This window comes from Erpetoichthys calabaricus, chromosome 14 (genome assembly GCF_900747795.2).
Source record: "Erpetoichthys calabaricus chromosome 14, fErpCal1.3, whole genome shotgun sequence".
NCBI lineage: Eukaryota > Metazoa > Chordata > Cladistia > Polypteriformes > Polypteridae > Erpetoichthys > Erpetoichthys calabaricus.
This window is the reverse complement of record NC_041407.2, coordinates 8,349,468-8,374,014: the sequence shown is the minus strand read 5'-3', so window position 1 is coordinate 8,374,014 and position 24,547 is coordinate 8,349,468. Positions and strand designations below refer to the sequence as shown.

The 24,547-nt window shown below is 43.2% G+C and overlaps 1 protein-coding gene and 1 long non-coding RNA gene across 2 annotated transcripts in view; both read left to right on the top strand.

Annotated features, from left to right (window-relative positions):
* LOC127530178 (uncharacterized) overlaps positions 1-24,547 on the top strand; it is a 34,361-nt gene that overhangs the window by 2,210 nt on the left and 7,604 nt on the right. The gene's annotated exons all lie outside the window — the stretch shown is intronic.
* c1qtnf1 (C1q and TNF related 1) lies at positions 503-23,946 on the top strand. The gene is made up of 4 exons (XM_028819525.2): positions 503-840; positions 10,723-10,913; positions 12,244-12,416; positions 23,327-23,946. Exons 1-4 carry the CDS (start codon positions 595-597, stop codon positions 23,875-23,877), a joined length of 1,161 nt encoding a protein of 386 aa, XP_028675358.2. The 5' UTR covers positions 503-594; the 3' UTR covers positions 23,878-23,946.

Genomic DNA, 24,547 nt, shown 5'->3' with positions numbered 1-24,547 from the left:
AGGTACAGAAAGGGTTATTCTGAATCCGTAAACTTGGATAAGGAAGTGACTTCCAAAAATGACCTTTTAACCTGTTGGTTTGTCCATACGAGGAGGGTGAATGGACACCTTGCAGGATTTAAAATAAAAACCTGTCAAAGGGCGGAGATTTAAATTTGATTGAAATTTGGAGATTTCTCCATTTAGCACCATAGCCACACATGCCTGTTTTTCGGTAGGTCAGGCCTCCCTTCAGGCAAAGACCAGATCCACCATCGATAACAGTGATTCTCATCAAAAAGGGAACATGGCACTAAAACTGAAAACTTGAGTTGATGTTCAGAAATCATCTCATCAGATGTTCCCTTAATAATCACCAATCACTGTTTCCACTGCCTTGCAGTTTCTTGCTTGTTTCAGGGCGCATCTTGGCATCAGAGATGCACTTTCCATTAAGAGACAGCCAAAATAGATTCTAGATGATGCTGCTTAGCTCTCTTTTTTTATATAGCGCCCAGCCTTGCCAATTTACCAAAAAGCAGCCAACACAAGGTAGATGAAGTATGCTGGGTGCTTATTTATGATTGGCTGTATTCTTTTTTTTATTGTGGACTCATGCACATGAGACTGGAAGTGAAGTGGTGGCTGCGTCCCGCTCTCTCCTCCACTCATTACTTCCCTCCCTCCATTTCTCCCTCCCTCCCTCCCTCCCTCCCTCCCTCGCATTTTGTATTTGTGCCCTGCTTTGTTTCACTTGAGATTCCAGAATGCAGCTGTAAGGGAAGCGGCTTGAGACACTTGAGGGGAACAAGAGCACACGGAGAAGAAGCCTTCAGTTCAGCCGCTCCTCGTCTGCACAAGGTAAGGGCAGCTTTATTATCCATTCTCAAGTTGCCTTTTCCCACTATGCCGGCTTGTGTTTATTGCACTAATTTCCTCTTTTTCCCTCTTTCTCTGTTTCTCTTATAGTGGCTTTGGCTGATGTCTTACTTTTGTTTTAATTCTCTTGTTGCTCACTAACTTTCAGTCTGTTGTGCAGAGAGGAACCGTGCAGCTGGACAGCTACTGGGTCTGCATGTACATACAAGTTGGCCTCTCGTGCTTCTCTAACAGAGACCTTAATCCAGGTGAAGCCGCTCTGGGGCAGCGCACAGTGTATTTCCAAGCCTGACGCTCTGTTGCTTTGTCCCACGGGGCAATCGTAAACTTAGGCTGCTGGCAGCTGAGGGACATTCCAGCCCTCCTGCTCATTGCGGTAAACTGAAGGGAGCTCAGAATCACCATTTGCCTTTCGAACAAGCACAAAAATAAGAAGAGGTTTCCACCAAGCCACCCCACTGCAGTTCAGAGAGATTTCCGGTTGAGCTCTCAAACATCTGGGCATTTGCATCTGTAGGAGGATGCAGAATTAAGAAGCAATTAGCTTGGTGCCTGAGATTGGAGGGATTCTGGAACTTTCTACTAGTCTGCAAGCATCACAAAGTCAGTTTTGTAGTGGTAATAGTTGTGTCACATGTATGGAAAAATCTAACCTGCATGTCTGACCAACACACAACATGTTACCACTCTCTAGTGCCATGATAGATAGATGTGAAAGGCACTATATAATAGATAGATAGATAGATAGATAGATAGATAGATAGATAGATAGATAGATAGATAGATAGATAGATAGATAGATAGAATAAACAGAATGGCAAACACTTTATTATTTTAATGGCCTGATATAAAAAGCAACAAAAAGAGTCTGGTGTTGTCACCTTTAAATCCTGATTAAATCTTACATCAGTTGCCGTTTCTGGCCTCCAGACAGCTGAAGTGATGTCATTTTGGCTTCTTGTGTGCTGTGCTTTTAATTTCTCATTAAGTAGGCACCTGAGAATTCAGTGCAGAATCCACCTCTGCTGTCCTCGGCATGCTGCTTAGCTTGCCAACTTGACGGCTGCTGGTCCAGTTGTGCCCCACTCTACACTTCTGCTTAGGGAAAGTGCATTCAGCTCAACCATCTGCTGATTCATTTTTTTAACCCACTTACCCAGTTCAGTGTCTTAGCAAGTGGAGCCAATCCAGGCATTTGGATGCGGATATGAAAGGCACTATATAACAGATCTATCTATCTATCTATCTATCTATCTATCTATCTATCTATCTATCTGTCTGTCTGTCTGTCTGTCTGTCTGTCTGTCTGTCTGTCTGTCTGTCTGTCTGTCTATGTGATTGATAGATAGAAAGACAGAATGGTAAAGACGTTGTAGGTGCCCTCTTATAATAACGGCCTTATATCAAAAGCAACAGAAGCCTTTACATCCTGGTTAAACCTTACATCAGTTCTAGTCTTTGGCTGCCAGACAGCTGATGTCATTTTGGCCTCATGTGTGCTGTGCTTTTGCTTTCTCACTAACAGTGAACCTGAGGATTTATTACAGAATCCACCTGTACTGCCCTCAGGATGTTGCTTAGCTTGCCCACCACCTGACTGCTTGGGGTCTTGTTGTGGCCCACTCTACTCATGTCTGTAAGAAAAACACATTGAGCTGATCCAACCAGTTTTCCATTTTCAACCCACTTTTTCAATCGAAGATTTTAGCAAATGGAGCCAATCCAGGCACAGTTCAACTCAGGGCACCTTAGTACGCACTGCGCCAGTTACAGAGTTTCCCATTAGCACTTTTCAAATCCCAGTACTGTCCACACCACTGCAGTGACTCTTGTGCCTTTTTGAAAATGACTTAAACTTCAGTTGTTTTTTATTTGACACTTTCCACAGGATTTGTCTCATGGTACTGAAATACTGACCACTGTCCTCTAGTATCTATGTGACCAGTACACCACCATTTTTACAGAAGTGGTATGTGTATAACAACAACAACAACATTTATTTATATAGCACATTTTCATACAAAAAGTAGCTCAAAGTGCTTTACATAATGAAGAAAAGAAAAATAAAAGACAAAATAAGAAAGTAAAATAAGACATTAGTTAACAAAGAAAAAGAGTAAGGTCCGATGGCCAGGGATAGTATAAATGTTGATTGTCAAAATTCTAAAAATGGTCAGTTGGAAATTGAAGCCAGAAGTGCAAAACCCAGCAAAAAATCTCTTATTCAAAACAAATTGGTAAGCACAAAGGAGCATTTAAAGAGTGTTACCTCAATACTGTACTAGGATGCCACGTCTACTGCAGCGCTATTTTAAATAGGGAAGGTAGGGAATAGGCAGCGGTGTTATAAAAAAATGACAAGAATACAAAATGGTGCTTTTGTGACATGACTGTGATAATATTATAAATAATGAATATACACACAAACAAAAGTTACACAGGTGAAAATTGGTCAGCATATTGCAAGCATTAAAAAAGTCAAATTCCTGATAAAGAAGAAGATAGATAGATAGATAGATAGATAGATAGATAGATAGATAGATAGATAGATAGATAGATAGATAGATAGATAGATAGAATTAATTTAATTTTAGTATAGTAGGCAGGATTAGGTGGTAGATAGATAGATAGATAGATAGATAGATAGATAGATAGATAGATAGATAGATAGATAGATAGATAGATAGAATTAATTTAATTTTAGTATAGTAGGCAGGATTAGGTGGTAGATAGATAGATAGATAGATAGATAGATAGATAGATAGATAGATAGATAGATAGATAGATAGATAGATAGATAGATAGATAGATAGAATTAATTTAATTTTAGTATAGTAGGTAGGATTAGGTGGTAGATAGATAGATAGATAGATAGATAGATAGATAGATAGATAGATAGATAGATAGATACTTTATTAATCCCAATGGGAAATTCACATTCTCCAGTAGCAGCATAATGATACAATAAATAATATTAAATTAAAGAATGATAATAAATTAAAGAATGATAATAAGCATTTTTGTTTAGCTTAGTGATTTCACCCATAAAAAAAGCAAGTCAGGAGATGTATGTTGGAAACATTTTTAATTTTTGTTTATTTACTTCATGAAATTAACAGAAATCACAGTTTGTTTTATTACATATTTTTGCAGCAATGAGTCATAATCAAAAATAACAGTGGGACTAGAATGTAAGGGTAAGTACTAGTAAAGCAGACAAATTACACATATTAATAGAATTTTACAACATCATCCATCAGTCCATCTTCCCCCGCCACGTATCCAGGGCAGGGTCTTAGGGAAGCTGGAGCCAATCCCAGCAAGAGTCAGGCCCAAGGCAGGAATAACACCTGGACAGGGCAGCAGTCCATCACAGGTGGACACACACAGACACACAGCAGGGGCCGACGTAATATCAGCATTACACCTAAAGGCTTAGCTAAACAGGCACGTGATGGCTAAAATAAAGACGGAAAATTCAGGTGATGTCTGCATTGCATTGTTGTTAGTTCTGGAGGGTCTGTGAAGGTTCAGATCTACAGTGGATCAGACCCATTCACTTTCTGAACACCTTATTATGCTGTAAATTTAATTTTAAATGGATATGTTTGCCTTTTTTGCCCATGAATCTGCACTCAATCTATATTACTAAACAACAGTTAATTTATGCACGGCGGACGCACCGAAGCGCACTGCTGCGCGGCGCCCCAGAGTCAAACGCAGCGGCTTCCCAGAGTCAGTAGGTGGCGCCCACACAACACAACCTGTAAAATACACTTGCTCTACTCCACTGTGCCAGGAGGCTCCCACAACGCGCTTCACACACACCAGAAGCAAAGACATCACGGCTCCACAATGAAAGAGCTCAACTAACGGAAATACAAAATGAGCCCGTATGGATAAACACAATGAACGAGCGCACCCACAACGCACTTCTGACAGAGCACAGGCAAAGGAGGCACATATCCAAATGGAGGGAGCTCAACGATTAGTAATACAAACACGAGCCCGTATGGATACAAATAATGAACGAAGGCACCCATACAAAGAAACCGCTTTACTTCAAATAGGGTTATTGAATTAAATGGAAACTTTACCATGCCTACGACCTGTGAACTAAACCGGAGGTAAAGCGTGCATGCCAGGTTGTACAGCCGCCCGGACGCGAACCGCCCACACCACCGCATATACGACGACACAGCCATAAAAAAACAAAAACGAGACTGCATGAAGAAAAACAATAACAGAAGCGCGTTGAAATGAACTGTCCCAGGACGCACCCACCCTCCATGATATTTCATCACGCAGTGGCTTCTCACCGAGGCACATAAGTACTGCACCGTGGCGCACGCCCCAGAGTCAATCACAGCGGCTTCCCAGAGTCAGTAGGTGGCGCCCAGACAACACAACCTGTCCACTACACTTGCTCTAATCCACTGTGCCAGTAATATAGATCACATAACGGTCACAGACTCAAACCCAGCAGCTTCCCCGACTCAGTGGCTGGCACACGAACACCACAACCTGTGAACTAAACTTGCTGTGCTCCACTCTGCCAGCAGTCGGTGTCAGCAAAGGCAACAGAATCACGTCTCCACAAAACGAAACCCCTTTAGTACAGATATGCTTATTTAATTAAATGACATTTCCCCACACGCACCCATCCTCCATGATATGTCATCCATCCAAATATCGGCTGGAACAGAAACTGATTGCCATTCTTGGATTTACGATTCTCTTGTAACCTATAATGGCAAAGTGAAAATGTGTTTACAGAGAGCTTAGTAAATTTATTAATAATCAAAAACGAAAATACTCCTTATATATATATATATATATATATATATATATATATATATATATATATATATATATATATATATATATATATATATTGTGGGATACAGCCTGGACACAGACAGGTAGACATCATTTTATCACCCGTCACACGTTTATTTACAATATGTACAGCACAGTGAACACACACAACCCAGTGCCACAGCACCAAGCACCCCAAAGTCCAGGCCCTCAACAATGCCTTTCTCCTCTCCTGACCAACTCCACTCCTCTCCTCCAAGACTCCGTCTTTCTCCACTCCCGACTCCAGCCATCGAAAGGAGGGACGCGGCCCCATTTAAGCTCACCTGGACGTGTGGTGGAAGTACTGGCTGCGCACCCGGAAGCACTCTGGGTGTCCCTGGTCTTCTTCCCCCCAGCACTTCCGCCACACCCGGCCAGGGCTCCACAGGTCATTAGGGCACCCCCTGGCAGTGACCTCTGGCCCCTATAGGGTTGAGCTTCTAAGTTCTGTTCCCATGGTCCCCAAAGCCACCAGGGCGGTCACGCCCTCATGGTTTGGAGGAGGCATAAGCCCTCCTCCGGTCCTCCTGGGCGTCCCGGCTGGGTACCACCCCCAGCTGCTTGCCACAATATATATTGTGAAGAAAACACAGGAACACCGTTGAAGGGTTGGGGAGTCCGTCCCCGTATTCTGTAAGCCACAGTTAGAACGTGAGAGTTCAGTAACAACGGTCAGGTTTGTAATAAACAATTGACAGACAATGGCAGTTACACTGAGCAATTTATGTGATGGGGAATGGAAGTAGGAATGAGGGGAGGTTGACGTGGAAGATCTTGAGACAGAGGTGACGTCATCTATAAGCGGCTGGAGGCGAAGTCATCAGGGGGGTTTAGGAACAATGCACAAGCTCCTCAGATGTCTGGAACATGAATTCAAGGTGCTGTGGGTTTTTGTTGCTCATCTTTCCTGGTAAAACAAAGAGAGAGGTGTTAAGACGCTGCTTTAGACCCCCATCTTGTGGTTTTGTGCGGCTCATCGGGTCGTTTAGCTGCCCCCTAATCGCTCGTGCGTGACAATATCACACACTGCATGAAACAACTGGGTGTCCTTACACAAATTGTTAAAAGTGAGATCAGCTGTCTTGTCATTAAATTACCCAGAGGTTTGTGGGGGTCTTAATCTAGACTTGACATCCATCCAGCCATCCATTATCCAGCCCGCTATATCCTAACTACAGGGTCACGGGGGTCTGCTGCAGCCGGTTCTATTCAATAAGGGTGCGCACAAAAAGGCGAGCTTCAAAAGGGAGACCTCAATTGGGCGCTGCGAATAAAGGCAAACGCAACAAAATTATTACAGAAAATTTATTAGATAAAGGCAATGATTGAACGTATAAAAAGGCGAAAGCAAGAATATTAAAACATTCGCTCAATTGAGGTCGCCCTTTTGTGCGCGCCCTTATTGAAGGATACCACTGCAGCCAATCCCAGCCAACACAGGGCGCAAGGCAGGAAACAAATCCCGGGCAGGGCGCCAGCCCACTGCAGGGCACACACACACACACACCAAGCACAATTTAGAATCGCCAATGCACCCAATCTGCATGTCTTTGGACTGTGGGAGGAAACCCATGTAGACATGGGGAGAACATGCAAACTCCACACAGGGAGGACCCGGGAAGCGAACACCCAGGTCTCTTAACTGCGAGGCAGCAGCGCTACCCACTGCGCCACCATGCCGCCCTGACTTGACATTATATTCTCAAATAAATCCCCAGATGTTCAATGGCTTCCCATTATCAGGGGCCTGCTGTCTATGGGTGCTGTAAATGGACTTCCTATCTTCATGTGGCGAGCCTGACACTCACACAGAGGCCTGTTCTGTTGATTATTTAGCTTCTTGTAGTTTGCTTTTACTTGGGGTGCTTCTAACAAAAAATGCAAAAAAAAAAAAAGCACAAGACTTGGTCTGATTTTTTCCCAGCAGCACAATCTCTTGGGATTGAGGCACTCAGTACAGTCAAGTGTCCATTATGTAATGCATATTTTAATTCACTATGAAGCCAACAAAAGCAGTAAAAGCATGCATCTGAAATTCTGACCCCAGACTGAAGCTCAAGTCAACACAGACGGCATTGGGTTTGGTGCGGGCAGCTGTGATGAGAAAGGCATCGGTCCTGTGTGAGGCTCCGTCGACTTCAGATGTGCCTCAGCAGTGTGTGCTGAAGACTGAGGTTTGAGTGTTAGGATATCACAGCCAAGGGCCGACTGTGTTTGTATGCGTCAGTGTGCTCTGCGATACACTGATGCCCCCTCTGAGGATGTTTCCCATCATGAATCCATTGGAAGACAGCAGGTCCCTGCAATCCTGAACCTGATAAGCAGGTTAAAAAATATAAAAAGACAAGGAATGTGGATTTCTGAGCCATCATATGATAAGATGGCTACAATTATAGATATTGTATGACTTCAGCATGTCCCTCTGTGGTCCGATGACCCAGGGGGTGCAAGAGATGGTGGAAAGGAATTAGCCACTGAGCCTACTGCTTCTGAGTTGTCCTGACAAAGGCTGTTGACATCTTAAGTGGTCACCTCTGCAATGCCACTCAGGTGCTCTGTGTCTCCATACTCTCCCAGCTGCTTTGTCCCTTTGCCCGCTCATACGCAGTGCCCAGTTCTGCACCCGGGGTAACCCGTATGTCACTCAATCCCCTGGCTTCATGAATCAAACCAAGCGAGCCAGTGAGTCCACATCTGAGGCTCACCTGCAGCCATGCATCTGGCCCAATGGGAGATGCAATCAAACTGCACTCTGATTTGCTGTGTCTGCACCAAAAACGCTGCTCAAGGAGCTGCTTTATAGATAGATAGATAGATAGATAGATAGGTAGATAGATAGATAGATAGATAGATAGATAGATAGATAGATAGATAGATAGATAGATAGATAGATAGATAGATAGATAGATAGATAGATAGATCCCAAGGGGAAATTCACATACTCCAGCAGCAGCATACTGATAAAGAACAATATTAAATTAAAGAGTGATAATAATGCAGGTATAACAGACAATAACTTTGTATGATGTTACCGTTTAGCCCCCCGGGTGGAATTGAAGAGTCGCATAGTGTGAGGGAGGAACGATCTCCTCAGTCTGTCAGTGGAGCAGGACGGTGACAGCAGTCTGTCACTGAAGCTGCTCCTCTGTCTGGAGATGATCCTGTTCAGTGGATGCAGTGGATTCTCCATGATTGACAGGAGTCTGCTCAGTGCCCGTCGCTCTGCCACAGATGTTAAACTGTCCAGCTCCATGCCAACAATAGAGCCTGCCTTCCTCACCAGTTTGTCCAGGTGTGAGGCGTCCCTCTTCTTTATGCTGCCTCCCCAGCACACCACCGCGTAGAAGAGGGTGCTCGCCACAACCGTCTGATAGAACATCTGCAGCATCTTATTGCAGATGTTGAAGGATGCCAGCCTTCTAAGGAAGTATAGTCGGCTCTGTCCTTTCTTGCACAGAGCATCAGTATTGGCAGTCCAGTCTAATTTACCATCCAGCTGCACTCCCAGATATTTATAGGTCTGCACCCTCTGCACACAGTCACCTCTGATGATCACAGGGTCCATGAGGGGTCTGGTCCTCCTAAAATCCACCACCAGCTCCTTGGTTTTGCTGGTGTTCAGGTGTAAGTGGTTTGAGTTGCACCATTTAACAAACTCATTGATTAGGTTCCTATACTCCTCCTCCTGCCCACTCCTGATGCAGCCCACAATAGCAGTGTCGTCAGTGAACTTTTGCACGTGGCAGGACTCCGAGTTGTATTGGAAGTCTGATGTATATAGGCTGAACAGGACCGGAGAAAGTACAGTCCCCTGCGGTGCTCTTGTGCTGCTGAACACAATGTCAGACCTGCAGTTCCCAAGATGTACATACTGAGATCTTTTTGTAAGATAGTCCACGATCCATGCCACCAGGTATGAATCTACTCCCATCTCTGTCAGCTTGTCCCTAAGGAGCAGAGGATGGATGGTGTTGAAGGCGCTAGAGAAGTCCAGAAACATAATTCTTACAGCACCACTGCCTCTGTCCAAGTGGGAGAGGGATCGGTGTAGCATGTAGATCCTCCACTCCCACCTTCTCCTGGTATGCAAACTGCAGAGGGTTGAGAGCGTGACGGACCTGTGGCCTCAGGTGGTGAAGCAGCAGCCGCTCCATGGTCTTAATCACATGTGACGTCAGAGCGACAGGCCGGAATTCGTTTAGCTCACTAGGACGTGATATCTTTGGGACGGGGGTGATGCAAGATGTTTTCCAAAGTCTCGGGACTCTCCCCTGTTCCAGGCTCAGGTTGAAGATGTGCTGTACCACATACCAGGTCATGTAATATTCTTACATAAATTTAATGAACTGAATGTACAGTATGTAATTTCAATTGTGCTCTATTACTGTTCCAGCCTTCTCTCCAGCTGTGAGCATGAGTACGACGCTCGAGACATGCATACGGATCACAAGAACAGAAGTCAGTAGCTCTCTTCACAATTGACATTAATATGTGATATTGGTGATCCAATCACAACTGCGTACCATTTGACGACTTTATAGACTTGGTGTAAATGTGCTAGTGATCAGATTATGATCTACCTGTTAAATAAAGGCAGGAGTTCAGAATCAGGCAGCAACCAGAAGTGTTCTGTCCACATACAGCAGCCACATGAGCAGGAGCTGATTTGAATTTTGCAAGAGAAAAGGGACACGATGTGGACACTGGAGGCACATTTTAATGTAATGCAGCTAAATTATAATGAGATGCAAAACACATGGAGCCGGCCTTATTCTGACAGGTATTTCTGTGTGACGGGGTGTCCACATTTATGTGACATGAAGGACCTGTGCATGTGTCCTTTGAAACGTAGATTTCCAGATGCTGTGGGGCTTACCTTAAATGTGATGGCACTATAGGTGTGGTCCAGGATGTTAGATTCAGAGGTTCCACTTATAGACCGAAGTGCACCGAAAAAAAAAAAGATGCCGCAGCCAGTCTAACGTTGCACTTGTTTACTTACAGCTTGTCATGCCACGAAAGAGTCCACAAGAAGTTCCTGTCCACATGTGGATGGCACTGCTTTCCCTTGTGATGGTGCAGCTCTGCATTGCCATGGTGACAGACCCAAGCAGAACTGCTCACTCCAAAATGGACTTGGGTGATCTGGATGACGACAATGAATACAAGCCTACAGAAGCTAATGTTGAGAGGAGGTGAGGCGCAAACTTAGAATATGGCATGTGAAGTGGTGTCAAGGAGAGAAGGCTCATCTTGTGCCATCTCAGAAGTGAGAAAGCAAACTAACTGATGTAGTAAGGGGCGGCACAGTGGCGCAGTGGGTAGCGCTGCTGCCTCGCAGTTAGGCGACCCGGGTTCGCTTCCCGGGTCCTCCCTGCATGGAGTTTGCATGTTCTCCCCGTGTCTGTGTGGGTTTCCTCCCACAGTCCAAAGACATGCAGGTTAGGTGGATTGGCGATTCTAAATTGGCCCTAGTGTGTGCTTGGTGTGTGTTTGTGTGTCCTGCGGTGGGTTGGCACCCTGCCTTGTGCCCTGTGTTGGCTGGGATTGGCTCCAGCAGACCCCCGTGACTCTGTGTTCGGATTCAGCGGGTTGGAAAATGGATGGATGATGTAGTAAGTGGGGAAAAAAACCTATGTAGACAGGCCAGGTGGGGCAGCAAGACTTGATTTTACTGTCAATTATATAGTGCCTTTCCTATCTTCCTATCTTTTCATGTCGAATATCTCATATTTAGTTACGGTATTGATGCATCTTTTTAACCATTGTGTATAATAGATTATTGTTCTAGCACTTAAATCTAAATGCAGAAGTGTCAGCCGATCTTTTTATATTTCCTTTTATTACATTTTATTGTCAATTTGTCTGTTTTCTCAATTATGATATTTGCTATGGGATTCTCAACAGCAGTACTAATGTACACCATCTGTTGGAATGAAAAATGCAGTGCATGCTACATGTGTTACAAAATTCATTCTAATACATGTGTCTGAAGAGTTGGTCCATAGATGCTATTGGCACCCCCCATATTAATTCCACCTGAGCAGATTCCTTCACGAGATCAGATGCTAACTGGCCTGGTAGTAAACCCACCCATTCTTGGAGCCTTCTCTAATTCACCAGACAGGCAGACTGCTTCCTCATCTGCCAAAACTGTTCAAGTGCTTTCCAGTCTCAAGACATATGCTGACCCTCCTTGTCAGGAGCAGCATGCTGGCTGTCTTGAATAAATAACTTAAATTCTTAAATTATTGATCTAGGAAACTCCCACTTAGAGTCTTGATGTCCCACTCTGGCTCTGTAACCATACGATTTCTATTAAAGCTGCTCTGCTCCCGTGGTCAGACTGTCTGGGTCATTGTCTATTGTGACATTTTTCAGTGTGTTCTCTGCTTATCCCACACAAAATCAGCAGATGAAAGTAATCTAATTGGAAAAAATTGTTTCAACATCAGGGTAAAATGTATTTTTTATTACTGATGTATTAAAGACAACCTAAAATTCACTTTGTATGTTTATAAATAGGGGAGAAGAAGGTGAGGAAAAAGAAGGAGGAGGAAGATTCACAGAGTCAACCTCTCCCCCCTTAAAATGTCAGCGTTGTTGCGACTCTGGTGAGCAGCTGCCACCTCCGCCCCATCCATATCCCTACCCTGCCTACCAGGTGGTGCCCCAGATCAACATTACCATCCTTAAAGGTAAGGAGACAAGATCTTGTGATGTTTGGGAAACGCTCTACAAAAATGTATCGATTTGATCTTTTTATTTTTTTAGTTCAAGTGAGTGCCACAATTAGCTTAGGCGGAATACTAAGATAGATGTCAGAACCTAACGCAGTGCCTTTAGAATATATTCAGGCTTCTTTACTTTTTCCACATTTTGTTATGTTGCAGGTTTGTGCTAATAAACATTTTAATTAATTGTGTCTTACATCAAACATCACGCAATACCCCAAAAAACAGGATTTTAGCAACTTGTGCGTATTTATTAAAAATAAAAGAAATGAAATATCCCATTGACATAAGTATTCAGACCCATTACTTAGTGTGTGGTGAGGCCCCTTTTGGCAGTGGTACCAGCCTGGAGTCTTCTTATTTACTACCGTTCTTCTCTGCAGATCCTCTCGAGCTCTGTCGGGTTGGATGAAGAACATCAGTGGACAGCTACAGTATTTTCAGGTTTCTCCAGAGATGTTTGGTTGTGTTCAGATTTGTGCTTTGGCTGGGCCACTAAATGACATTCACAGAGTTGACCCTAAGCCACTCCTGTATTGCTTTTGCTTTTTCGTTAGCTGCATTGTCCAGTTAGAAGGCTAACCTTCAGCCCATTCTGCGATCCAGAGTGCTCTGGAGCAGGTTACCATTATGGATATCTCTGCATTTTGCTCTGTTCGGCTTTCCCTCAACCATGATTAGTCTCCCACTCCCTGCTGCTGAAGAACAAACCCACACACGATGGTGCCACCACCATGCTTCTTCGCTGGAATTGCATTGCGCAGGTGATGAGTGGTTCCTGGTTGCATCAGGGAAGAAAGTCTCACATCTCTAGTTTGTAGTACTTCTCTTATCTTTTTACAAACTCCAAGTGGGCTTTCATGTGTTTTGTTCTGAGGGGAGGCTTCTGTATGGCCCACATCAGTGAGTGTTGCAGGGATGGTTGTACTTCTAGATGTTTCTCCCACCTCCACACCTCCACACAGGTTCTCTGGAGCACAGCCAGAATGACCATCAGATTCTTGGTCACCAATCTTACTGAGCCCTGTCTTGCCTGGTTACTCCATTTGGACAGTGATCTCTAGAAGGATTTGTGGTGGTTCCAAACTTCTTCCATTTCACAATCTGTAAGGCCACTGTGTTCATGGGAATGCTCAAAGCTTTACAGATGGTCTGATGCCATTGCCCTGATTTATTCCTCATCATAATTGGATCACAGAGATGTATAGAGAGTTCTTTGAATTTTATGGCTTGGATTTTTCCTGACATGCAATGTGCATTGTGGGACCTTCTATATACAGGTACATGTGTGCCTTTCTAAACGATTCCAATCAGTTTAATTTGTGACATTTGATCTCCAGTTAAGCTCTGGACACGTCTCATGGAGATTTAAAGTAAACACCTGAGTACGGTTTGGAATGCCACAGCAAACAGTCTGAATATTTATATTTATAAAGGACACACTTCAGTTTTTTGAATATATTTGCACACATGTTTTCATTTGTCATTATGGGTTATTGGATGTAGACTCATGGGAAAGAATGTCAAATATCCATCCATCCATTATCCAACCTGCTATTTCCTAACTACAGGGTCACGGGAGTCTGCTGGAGCCAACCCAGCCAACACAGGGTGCAAGGCAGGAAACAAACCCCGGGCAGGGCGCCAGCCCACCACAGGGCACACAGGGCACACACACCAAGCACACGCTAGGGACAATTTAGAATCGCCAATGCACCTAACCTGCATATCTTTGGACTGTGGGAGGAAACCCACGCAGATAGGGGGAGAACATGCAAACTCCACGCAGGGCAGACCCGGGAAGTGAACCTGGGTCTCCTAACTGCAAGGCAGCAGCGCTACCCACTGCGCCACCGTAATGTCAAATATGTCAATTTAAAATTAAATCTACAACACAGTAAATGGTGCAGAAAGTAAATGATGTTGAATACTTTCTGGATCCACTGTACATAAAGGAAGTCCTGTGCATAACATGTGATGGCATGCTGCCTCCCAAATGTGAGCACACCCTCTAGCTGCAGTCTGTTCGTGCCACTTACTGGTACTGCCCATTTATGACTTGAAGCTCACTTTCATGACTCTTTATATACCAATTACAGGGATCTCTCATTGCCTTATACATGCTTTCCTAATATAAGTAGTACCCTCTACTCATGCCAGATGTTGGGCCATGCTGGCTTGACTTTCACTCATCACCATGACATGAGGGTGCTGCCTAGTTGCACCCTGCTCATGCCATTCATTTGGGCCTTCCTTGGACTGAGGCATCCTACCCTCTCATGAGTACTCCGTCTCCTAAGCCATCTGCTGAGGAATACACCTTCCACTGGTTCCTTCTTCTTTCTTTGTACCAGCCCTGTTCTCTGCTCAGGGCAGAAGTGAGGCCAGAACAAGGGTAGCATGAAACCGAGGCCCTCGCAAGCACAGAAGCAGCTCCTAAGTGAGTAGTTAACCACATAAAAATCAGGATGCCAAGACGATTTCAGTCCGCTCCCTAGCATTATGTTTGGCTTTTGAATTCTTACCATAGTTTTCCTGCCACATTTCTTTTTGGACTTTGTATTTTGTGGTTCTAAAGAACTTTTTTAGGATAAAACCTAAAAATTTTAATTGCAAGTTATTCAAGCAAAGTGGTATTGGGCACACACTGTTATGGTGGGGGTGCGTAGTAAACTACAAAACTTGATTAGGGCCTCGCAGAGTAAGAATGCTGGCTGTAGATGTGGTGTTTATTAGGAACTGGAGGAGATTAAGAAACGTCTGAGCGCCAAGTAGGCTCACCCCGCACAGCTGAATATACAGCTTATTAAGATGGCAGATAAGTAGAGAGCCGCCTTTTCAAAAACTTGTGAATACTGCCGTTCACAACTTATTTTCCATTCATAACAATATAGATTCCATCTTTCTAGACAAATGCGAAACAAGAAAAAAGGCAGAAAATCTGCCAGCATTGCTCAGTTGCTGTGTGTTTTCTGAAATGAGCCTTAAACTCACATTTCACTGAGAAAGTCTGGCAGACAGCCTTGTGATTGGTTTCTTTATTTAATTTTTCTAGCGCCTCCTTGAAGTGTTTGGGCCAATTTAGGCGTCTTTTATGGGGTGTCAATACTTAGGGAATTCACTTTTGACATTTGTTATGTGATCTAAGTTTTCTTGAGCAGGTTATTTATTTTTGATGTTACCGCAATGCCATTTTGTTTCTCTTGTGAATGTCGTCTCCTTCTCACGGTGGCATTGATAGTTTGCATGGCGATGAGTCCCAGATATTATGAATTGTGCATTACGAAAATGCATTTTTCTTTGTTTTCGATCCTATTTTTGTAAAAATTGATCTATTTGTATGGAATGTTGTGTGATTACAATAAAATCAATAAAATTTTAAAAAAATGCATTATTTCTCTCTTAAAGTAATTTTTAGAACAATACTTCACGTGGGTATTTTGGATGATTTTTCTCCAGCACCATTCGGTGTGGTTTCCTCACAGTAATATCGCTCTATTATAAAAGAAAATCTTGAGACGAGACTCTTGCAAAGAGATTTTTCTCAAGTTCTGCCCTCCTCTCAACCATTTACAGCCACATCCGCGGTCCTCTTACCTCTCATGCGTGTGAATGCTTTTGTCAGACCAGTGCAGGATTTACGTATAAGCTACACAAGCTATAGCTTAGGGCCCCCGCCTTCTTGGGGGCCCCCAAAACAAATTGTCCGAGTGAGCAATAGTCATATATACTTAAATATACTACAGCATTATTTGTCCCAATCAGGCCCGGCCTTAGGCATAGGCGAAGTAGGCGACTGCCTAGGGCCCCGGATCGACTCCTTGGTCTAATTTTCACGCATTTCACAGAGCTTCCAGGGGGGCCCCTGGACCCCCCTTTCGCCTAGGGCCCCATAATACCTAAGACCGGGCCTGTGTCAGACTCAGTTCCTGCTCTCTCAGCTCTTATAAATTTTTACATTTACTTCACTTTAAGTTCCCGATTAAAGAAGACTTATTATGTCTAAATCTTATTGAAGAAATTAACAGAAAAAATGAGTACACGGGCAATCCTAGCACTGAGAAACGATGAAGTCAAATGAATTAACACGAAAATTGTTGATCGGTTACATGGCAATGACATGTAAAATTTTAACAGGCGAGAAGAAAGGTAATGTAGTCCATCTAACATGAGACACCAAAGGAGATCTTGATATGCCATTCGTATTAAAACGTTTACAGTTTCCCGTTAGAATAGCTTTTGCTATGACAATTAACAAATCACAGGGACAAACATTCAAAAAAGTCGGTTTATTTATTAGAGAGAAAGTAATGATATTCACTCACGGGCAGTTATACGTCCAAACGCGAAATCAAAATGCAAAGTGATATTGACGAAAACTTAAACTAAAAAAATTGTTTTTACTGAAGGTTTACAGTAAAAGTGTAAGTTTAAAAAGTATTTGCGTGTTAATTTCAAAGCCAAACAGAACGAAAACATATAACGCAATGAATACCTCTAACGCAACATGAAACATAATTTTCTTTCAATTTATTACATTTTACTGTTTTTTACTATGGTTAATTACTCGCTGTAATGTAAAATAGTTAGTTCTATTATGCATATGTAACAATCCCCATGAAAATAACAATCTGTTTAAATTGTACATCCGCTTCCCCAGACGTGAGCGGCAGATCCATGAAGTGGCTAGCATGTTGCATCCACCCAGGGGTTGGCGAGCGAAGCAAGCAGAGGGCAGAGCCCCCTAGTGTTTCCTGAATGCAATGATGAATTATTCTACCTACTTTGTGTCAGTGATGAGCAGAATCTAGAGTCAGATGTAAGCTTGAGACGAAACACTTAGCCCAGGACACAATTCATGTGGTGATTCAGGCTTCACAATACAGCATTCCATCCATCCATCCATTTTCCAACCCGCTGAATCCGAACACAGGGTCACGGGGGTCTGCTGGAGCCAATCCCAGCCAACACAGGGCACAAGGCAGGAACCAATCCCCCTGATATGATAGCTTCATAAAAGAAATTAGCATTACTTTATTAATTAAAACATTGCAAAATAAATTGAAATATTATGCAAATGCACAAGTCTTTTTTGTAGACCTTGTGTTTTGTATTAGGATAAAATAATCTTAAATATTGTAACAAACACCAAGATGGAAAGACTGAGGCACACACCAAATGACAGTTTAGCCCAAGAACGGCCATGTTTATATAAGAATGAAAGATTACAGTCTGAGAAGCAGCACCTTCCAACTGTTAGCACCTTGGGAAACGCTTCATAAACTAGCAGACACCATCCACTTATTCTTGCCCCTGATTCTCTGTCACTGTCACACGCTGTCTCTCTCTCTCTCTGCATTCAATTGAAGACCACTTATCTTCTGTGAGGGCTTTTATTTATCCTATGCTCAGAGAGTCTCCGCCTGTATTCTGGAAGCTTCCCTAGGCTTGTAAAGTGTATTGTGAATAATCCCAGAGTTTATGGAAAGCAGAGCTCAGTTTAACTCTGTGACAGGTCACTGACTGTCGATATGCATCCATCCCTGCCCATCTTAAGTGTTATCTGCCAACTACTACACTATTAACATTAAATATTTGTGCTGCAGTAATGTAAGACTTGTTGCATGTTGATTATCACAAGGAAATAAGAATTTCACTGTACACTGTACAATTGACAAAAATTACTCTTTAAATCTCTCTATTATAATAAAAAAATCCTGGAACGAGATGAGACTTTTTAGCCTGGGACGAGACGTGATTTTCTCAGAGAGACACTTTCACATCCCACAAGACAAGACTTTGTGCCAAGAGATTTAACCAGGAATGGGGCCAGAAATAAAAGACAAAGAGAAGATGACAAAGTAGAACGTCGTAAAGAATTCAAAAATGTTGGCGCGATACACATGCAGAGCAGGTTAGAGATAATGAATGAAAGTACTAAAATTTGAAAGTCTCAAAAAAATGATAGTAAAGATCACATTAGCGCAAACAAACGGAAATTATTACTCGGTGAAATAACGGAACAGCGAAAAGAGATTGAATATAACAACAGAGCTGATATGACAGAAGTATGTAGATATTGTTCGGATTTAAACTTTAAGTCAGAGACTTGTAGATCGTCTAATTCGTGTTGCCATCAGGGAAAACTAGTGTTTCTTCCCAATGAAGTGGCGCAGTGGTAGTGCTGCTGGTTTGCAGTAAGGAGACTGTGGAAGATTGTGGGTTTGGTTCCTCCCTGTGTGGATAGCGCTTTGAGTACTGAGAAAAGCACTATATAAATGTCATTTATTATTATTACTAGACAAAGAGCCCGTTTTGACAACGTAAGATGAAATGGGCACAAGTGGAATAGTAATAAGTATAAGCACCACAAACCTGATATACGTGTATTGAATGAATGCGTAATTGAATCAGAATGTGTAATTAGGCCTCGAGCTGTAGTTGAAATCGCCTTTCAGGCCTTTAGAGCTTTAATTGAAGTGGTCTTTCTCTTTGAATTTTTGCGGCCGTAAATCCGCCGCCTGCCGCAATGTTGGGGTTGGATGTCGGTCGAAGTTGCCTTTCTCTTTGAATTTTCACGGCCGGAAATCTGCCTCCTGCCGCGATGTCGGTCTCGTAAGGTTTTTCTGGCAGCTGCGCAAAAGGCGACCGTGCATTCGGCTTCGGACAGACGTGAGTGAGTGAGTGAGTGAGTGAGTGAGTGAGTGAGTGAGTGAGTGAGTGAGTGAGTGAGGAGGCTGGCGAATTATGTATTAAGATTATTGAAGAGGCCTATCCACGAGAATTAAAAGCTTTCTTGTTTGGTGAAAATCCACATATGCAAGTGGCAGAGACATGAAGTTGCTGGCGTGTAGCGCAGGCCGGGGGGGGGTTGGCGAGCGGAGCGAGCAGGGGGCGAAGCCCCTTAGTCTTATATATAAACGTCTATGTGTGGAAGTGTGTCTGTCTGTCTGTCCAGCCCGGAAGTGCAAGGCTACAGCAAGGCAGTCCCAAGTTAATGACGTATGAGGCTACAGCATGAAGCTGATAGAAAGCAACTCCGTCACCAAAGTGAAACCACCGAGGAAAGACAAATGAGAGAGAAACTCGCTTAGCTGCTGATAGACAAGGGGGCCGAGCACATCTGCAAAACGAAACCACCGACTCTGCGTTTCAATTTCTTTTCTGACGATTTCAATAGTTTCTAGGAGCCCAGGCTTTTTACTGCACGGGCTTACACAGCTAGTATAGTATAAAGTTACTGCACTGCAAAACCATCCTGATTTAAACTGATTTTTTTGTTTTCAGAGTTAGCATCAGACATTGCTCCAACAATGGTTGTCATTTTGTTCTTCTTGAATGCCTTACTGACCCATCAGCTATGAGTCTTGACTGGATCTATGATAAAAGTATAATGTTATATATCCTTTTTGGAAAAATGCCGATCAGCATGAAACTGAGACCTTTCTGCTGCGACAATATTCCCTGCAGTTGACACATTCACTGATTACTGACATAGCCGGGACAGATTTATTGTTTGACCAAAAAAGCAAATGTTGGAAATTTGTCTACTTTCTCTCTCCATCATGTTAGAGGTCTGCTGTTGCCATATCCACTGCTGTATTATTCCTCCATGCTGTACTCTATCACCATTTTTGAATCGGTATCAGGGAAAGGTGTATCTCCAAACTCGATCACTCCTTCTTACTCTGATGACTCAAGAGAGTTGCAGTAACTTGCAGCTTGCTGCTCCCAACAGTGTTTGAGTTACAATACGATGATACGCTCATGTGCTGCTCATCCCAATGGAGTTCAGTTTGAAAACAAGCCTGTGCATGCAGTGGTGTATTCATGAAACAATGTTGTGATTCTCTACATATGTTCAAGGATGTGACTGTTATGAACTTGAGAGTTCACAATCACACAAATGTGCCCACTAGATGGGGAAATCCGGCCAAAAAAACAAGCTATTTGCAACAAGGGCAACATGGTATCTTTATAATAGAAAGAATTATTTTTCTGAAGCTGTATTAAACAAAAATAAGCTCTCAGGAGCACAAAGGCACGGAAGGCAATGCTTTCAAAAAAGACAATTCCAATAGCAAACGCATTCCCAATAGAAAATCAAAAAAGTAGTAGAAAAACATAGCACAGAGGTCAAAAAATCTACAAAACTCCAAAAAAGAAAATAATAACTTGAGAAACTCACTACACTACAAGCAAATTCAGAATGAACCGCAAAGGAATGGTGGGTTATCCCATTCTTTGTAGGAGTAAAGGCAATCCCTTGAAGGTGATGGGCAGGTGGCTCTGCCTTTTGGGGGACCACTCATAAAACACATGGCATGTAATAAAAGATGCTTAAACAATGTTCCAACCCGCTGAATCTGAACACAGGGTCACGGGGGTCTGCTGGAGCCAATCCCAGCCAACACAGGGCACAAGGCAGGAACCAATCCAGGGCAGGGTGCCAACCCACCGCAGGACACACACAAACACACCCACACACCAAGCACACACTAGGGACAATTCAGAATCACCAATCCACCTAACCTGCATGTCTTTTGGACTGTGGGAGGAAACCGGAGCGCCCGGAGGAAACCAAAATTTCAATTTAATTCCCTTTGTTAAAGACAGACAAATAAAGGAGCCAAAAAAAGGTTTGGGGCAACCTCCCGTATAATATTCCTGGCTGAAAATGGATAAATTAGTTGTAAAGATGTGTACAGGTTTGAGTCTAGCACAGAACTGATTTGAGATTGTCAAGATGGCGGTTTTAAAGGCAAGCAGAGGAAGCAATGTCATCAATGGGGCTGGAAAATGGAAGAGACGTCATCAGTGGGGCGGAAAACGGAAGAGACGTCATCAGGGTCAGGCGGAATTTCCCGTAACTGGTCTGCAGAGAAGTGAGATAAAACGTGAGTGTGCTCTGCCACCCCCTGGTCTGGAGTGGAATTGCTCTCATTCAGGCCCTTTAGCTGCCTCCCATAATAATAATAATAATAATAATACATTTTATTTATATAGCACCTTTCCCATGCTAAAAATAATATATAAAGAATATAAGAAAGAACGGCAGGGTATACAGTATATAGCGTTGTACAAACCAGATAAATAAATAAAAAAGATTACGACAGTGAATTCAGAGAAAAAGCCTAACAGACACCATCATTGATGGTCTAGCACACACACACATACAGGTTACACATGTGTGACACCTGCTTTCGAAGAAAGACAATTTTGTTTGCCTTTGTGTTTCATTTCAGTCATGTGGTAATGTCATACAATACATGATACAAGGCCCAAGTGTCTTTTTGAAAGTATTTTGTATTGAAAAATTCAATACAAAGGAATTTTGTCTCATGCCTCGTCAAAGGGTAATTCAACCAGGGTGCAACTACCAGGAAGCTAGAATGGCTGTCTGGAAGGGGAGGGAATTGTTGAGTTGGTATGTTTCTCTTTGCATTTGGAGGACATACTTGGACGCTTTTTCCAGCAGAATTCTTTCAACTTTGAGAGTGAGTCACATACTCGAGGACACCATTTAAGATTAAATGGAAATGCATTTAGGACTCAAGCCTTTAAGCATTTCTTTACACAGAGAGTTGTGGGAATCTGGAACAAATTACTTTGATTGTTAACCTTTAAGAAGAATCTGGATGAAATATTCGGACAGCTTATCTATTAACTAAACAGATTAGCCTGATGGAGTGAATGGTCTCATCTCATTTGCCCAGTTTCTTGTTCTTATGTTTATATGCCTGCTCTGGACAGGCCCAGTGAAACAGCTAGACATATAACATATATAACGTATATATATATAACATATATAACAGATGTTCTATCAGACTGTTGTGGCGAGTGCCCTCTTCTACGCGGTGGTGTGCTGGGGAGGCAGCATTAAGAAGAAAGACGCCTCACACCTGGACAAACTGGTGAGGAAGGCAGGCTCTATTGTAGGCACGGAGCGGGACAGTTTGACATCTGTGGCAGAGCGACGGGCACTCAGCAGGCTCCTATCAATTATGGAGAATCCACTGCATCCATTGAACAGGATCATCTCCAGACAGAGGAGCAGCTTCAGCGACAGACTGCTGTCACCATCCTGCTCCACTGACAGACTGAGGAGATCATTCCTCCACCACACTATGCGACTCTTCAATTCTATCTATCTATCTATCTATCTATCTATCTATCTATCTATCTATCTATCTATCTATCTATCTATCTATCTATCTATCTATCTATCTATCTATCTATCTATCTATCTATCTATCTATCTATCTATCTATCTATCATATTGTTTAGTTTCTTTATTTTTATACTTCACACGTTTCTGCCTTTGATAATCACTGCCATGTGCTTAGATTTGATTAAATTGTATCTTGGGACTTTTTTGCCTGTGTATTCTGGGTTAGAGTATCATTTAAAGGTACATACTGTAGCTCACATGTGTTCTCAGACGTTAGATCAGACTCGGCACCACATACAGTACAGTACATTATGTCAGGCTTGGCTCTGCATGCACTTTAATGGTGCCAGGCTGAATTCGGCCCCTCACACATTGCTCTGAGGCTAAGGATCTGTGCTGGTATCTGGAACTTTGTTGGTTCAAACCCAGTTACTGCCAGAAGGGATCTCACTCTGTTGGGCCCTTGAGCAAGGCATATAATCTGAATATTTCTCTAGGGAAACCGTACAATGGCTGACCGTGCTCTCAGACCCCCAAAAGTCGTGTGAGAAAATAGTTTCCTTTCAGGGATTAACAAAGTATATCAAAATCAAAAAATCAAAAAAAAAATGTTAGAGCTCTCCAGATCTTGTTGGCTGGCTAGTAAACTTGCTGGGCTTCTTTCTTCCTTTGTAAAATGTTTTTTATTTTTTTCTTCCCTCAGGTGAAAAAGGGACCAGAGGGGAACGAGGTCATTATGGCAAAGCGGGGAAGTCTGGGGGTTTAGGTCCTAGGGGTGCAGCTGGAATGAAAGGCAACAAGGGCAGCATTGGAATACCAGGAGAACCCTGCAAGACCTACTACTCTGCCTTCTCTGTGGGGAGGAAGAAGGCACTTCACAGCAATGAGTACTACCAGGTGGTGGTCTTTGACACCGAGTTTGTGAACCTTTACAAGCACTTCAACATGTTCACGGGCAAGTTCTACTGCTACATCCCTGGAGTGTACTTCTTCAGCCTGAATGCGCACACGTGGAACCAGAAGGAAACCTACTTGCATCTTATGAGGAACGAGCAGGAGGTGGTCATCCTGTATGCACAGCCCAGTGACCGCAGCATCATGCAGAGTCAGAGCCTCATGCTGGAGCTGGAAGAGAAAGACGAGGTTTGGGTGCGGCTCTTCAAAGGGGAGCGGGAGAACGCCATCTTCAGTGACGACTTTGACACTTACATCACTTTCAGTGGCTACCTGATCAAAGCCAAGACTGAGGTGTAGCTGGAATATATGCTCAAGGCATCTTGCCATTTTCCTGACCACGTGCAGCTGCAAGCAGTGCACCGCACTGCTTTATAGCACTAGGAAATGCTGTGACAGGGGGACAACTTCTTAAGAGGTTTCAAGCCAAGCCACTTTCTCCAAATATATGTTGCCACTGCTTGACTCTGCCCTCTGACTGGTGTGAAGGAGATTGCTGAATGGCAGAAAAAGCCCAATGAATGCTTAAAGCCGTATTTACAACTGCAGATCTTTGACCTTGTTTCAGTTTCCATGGGTGTGTTTTCAAGCATCTGTTACACGTGGAATCTCCTCTTTTTAGTTTTGTTCCAGACAACATCATCTGATTCTCCGGCACACTATGGACAATTTGATTTTCTTGATATTCTGCTGTAGGTGGTGCCAAAGTCAGGCATCTCTGCAAGGAAGGCCAGTGCACTACATTGTCATCTGCCTATCATTTATCAGTTTCTTCATTTTTTTGAATCCGAATTTTCCAGAACACGGCCATGGAGAGCAGTAGTCTATGCTAACAGAAATACAGTAGGTGTAAGGCAGGAAATAGTCCGTGATGGGGACATTTATCTGACACAGGACACACTTATGCTCCCCAAACCAAAGATCATTTAGAGTCACCAATCTACTAGTCGTGGTTTTGGTTTACAGTATA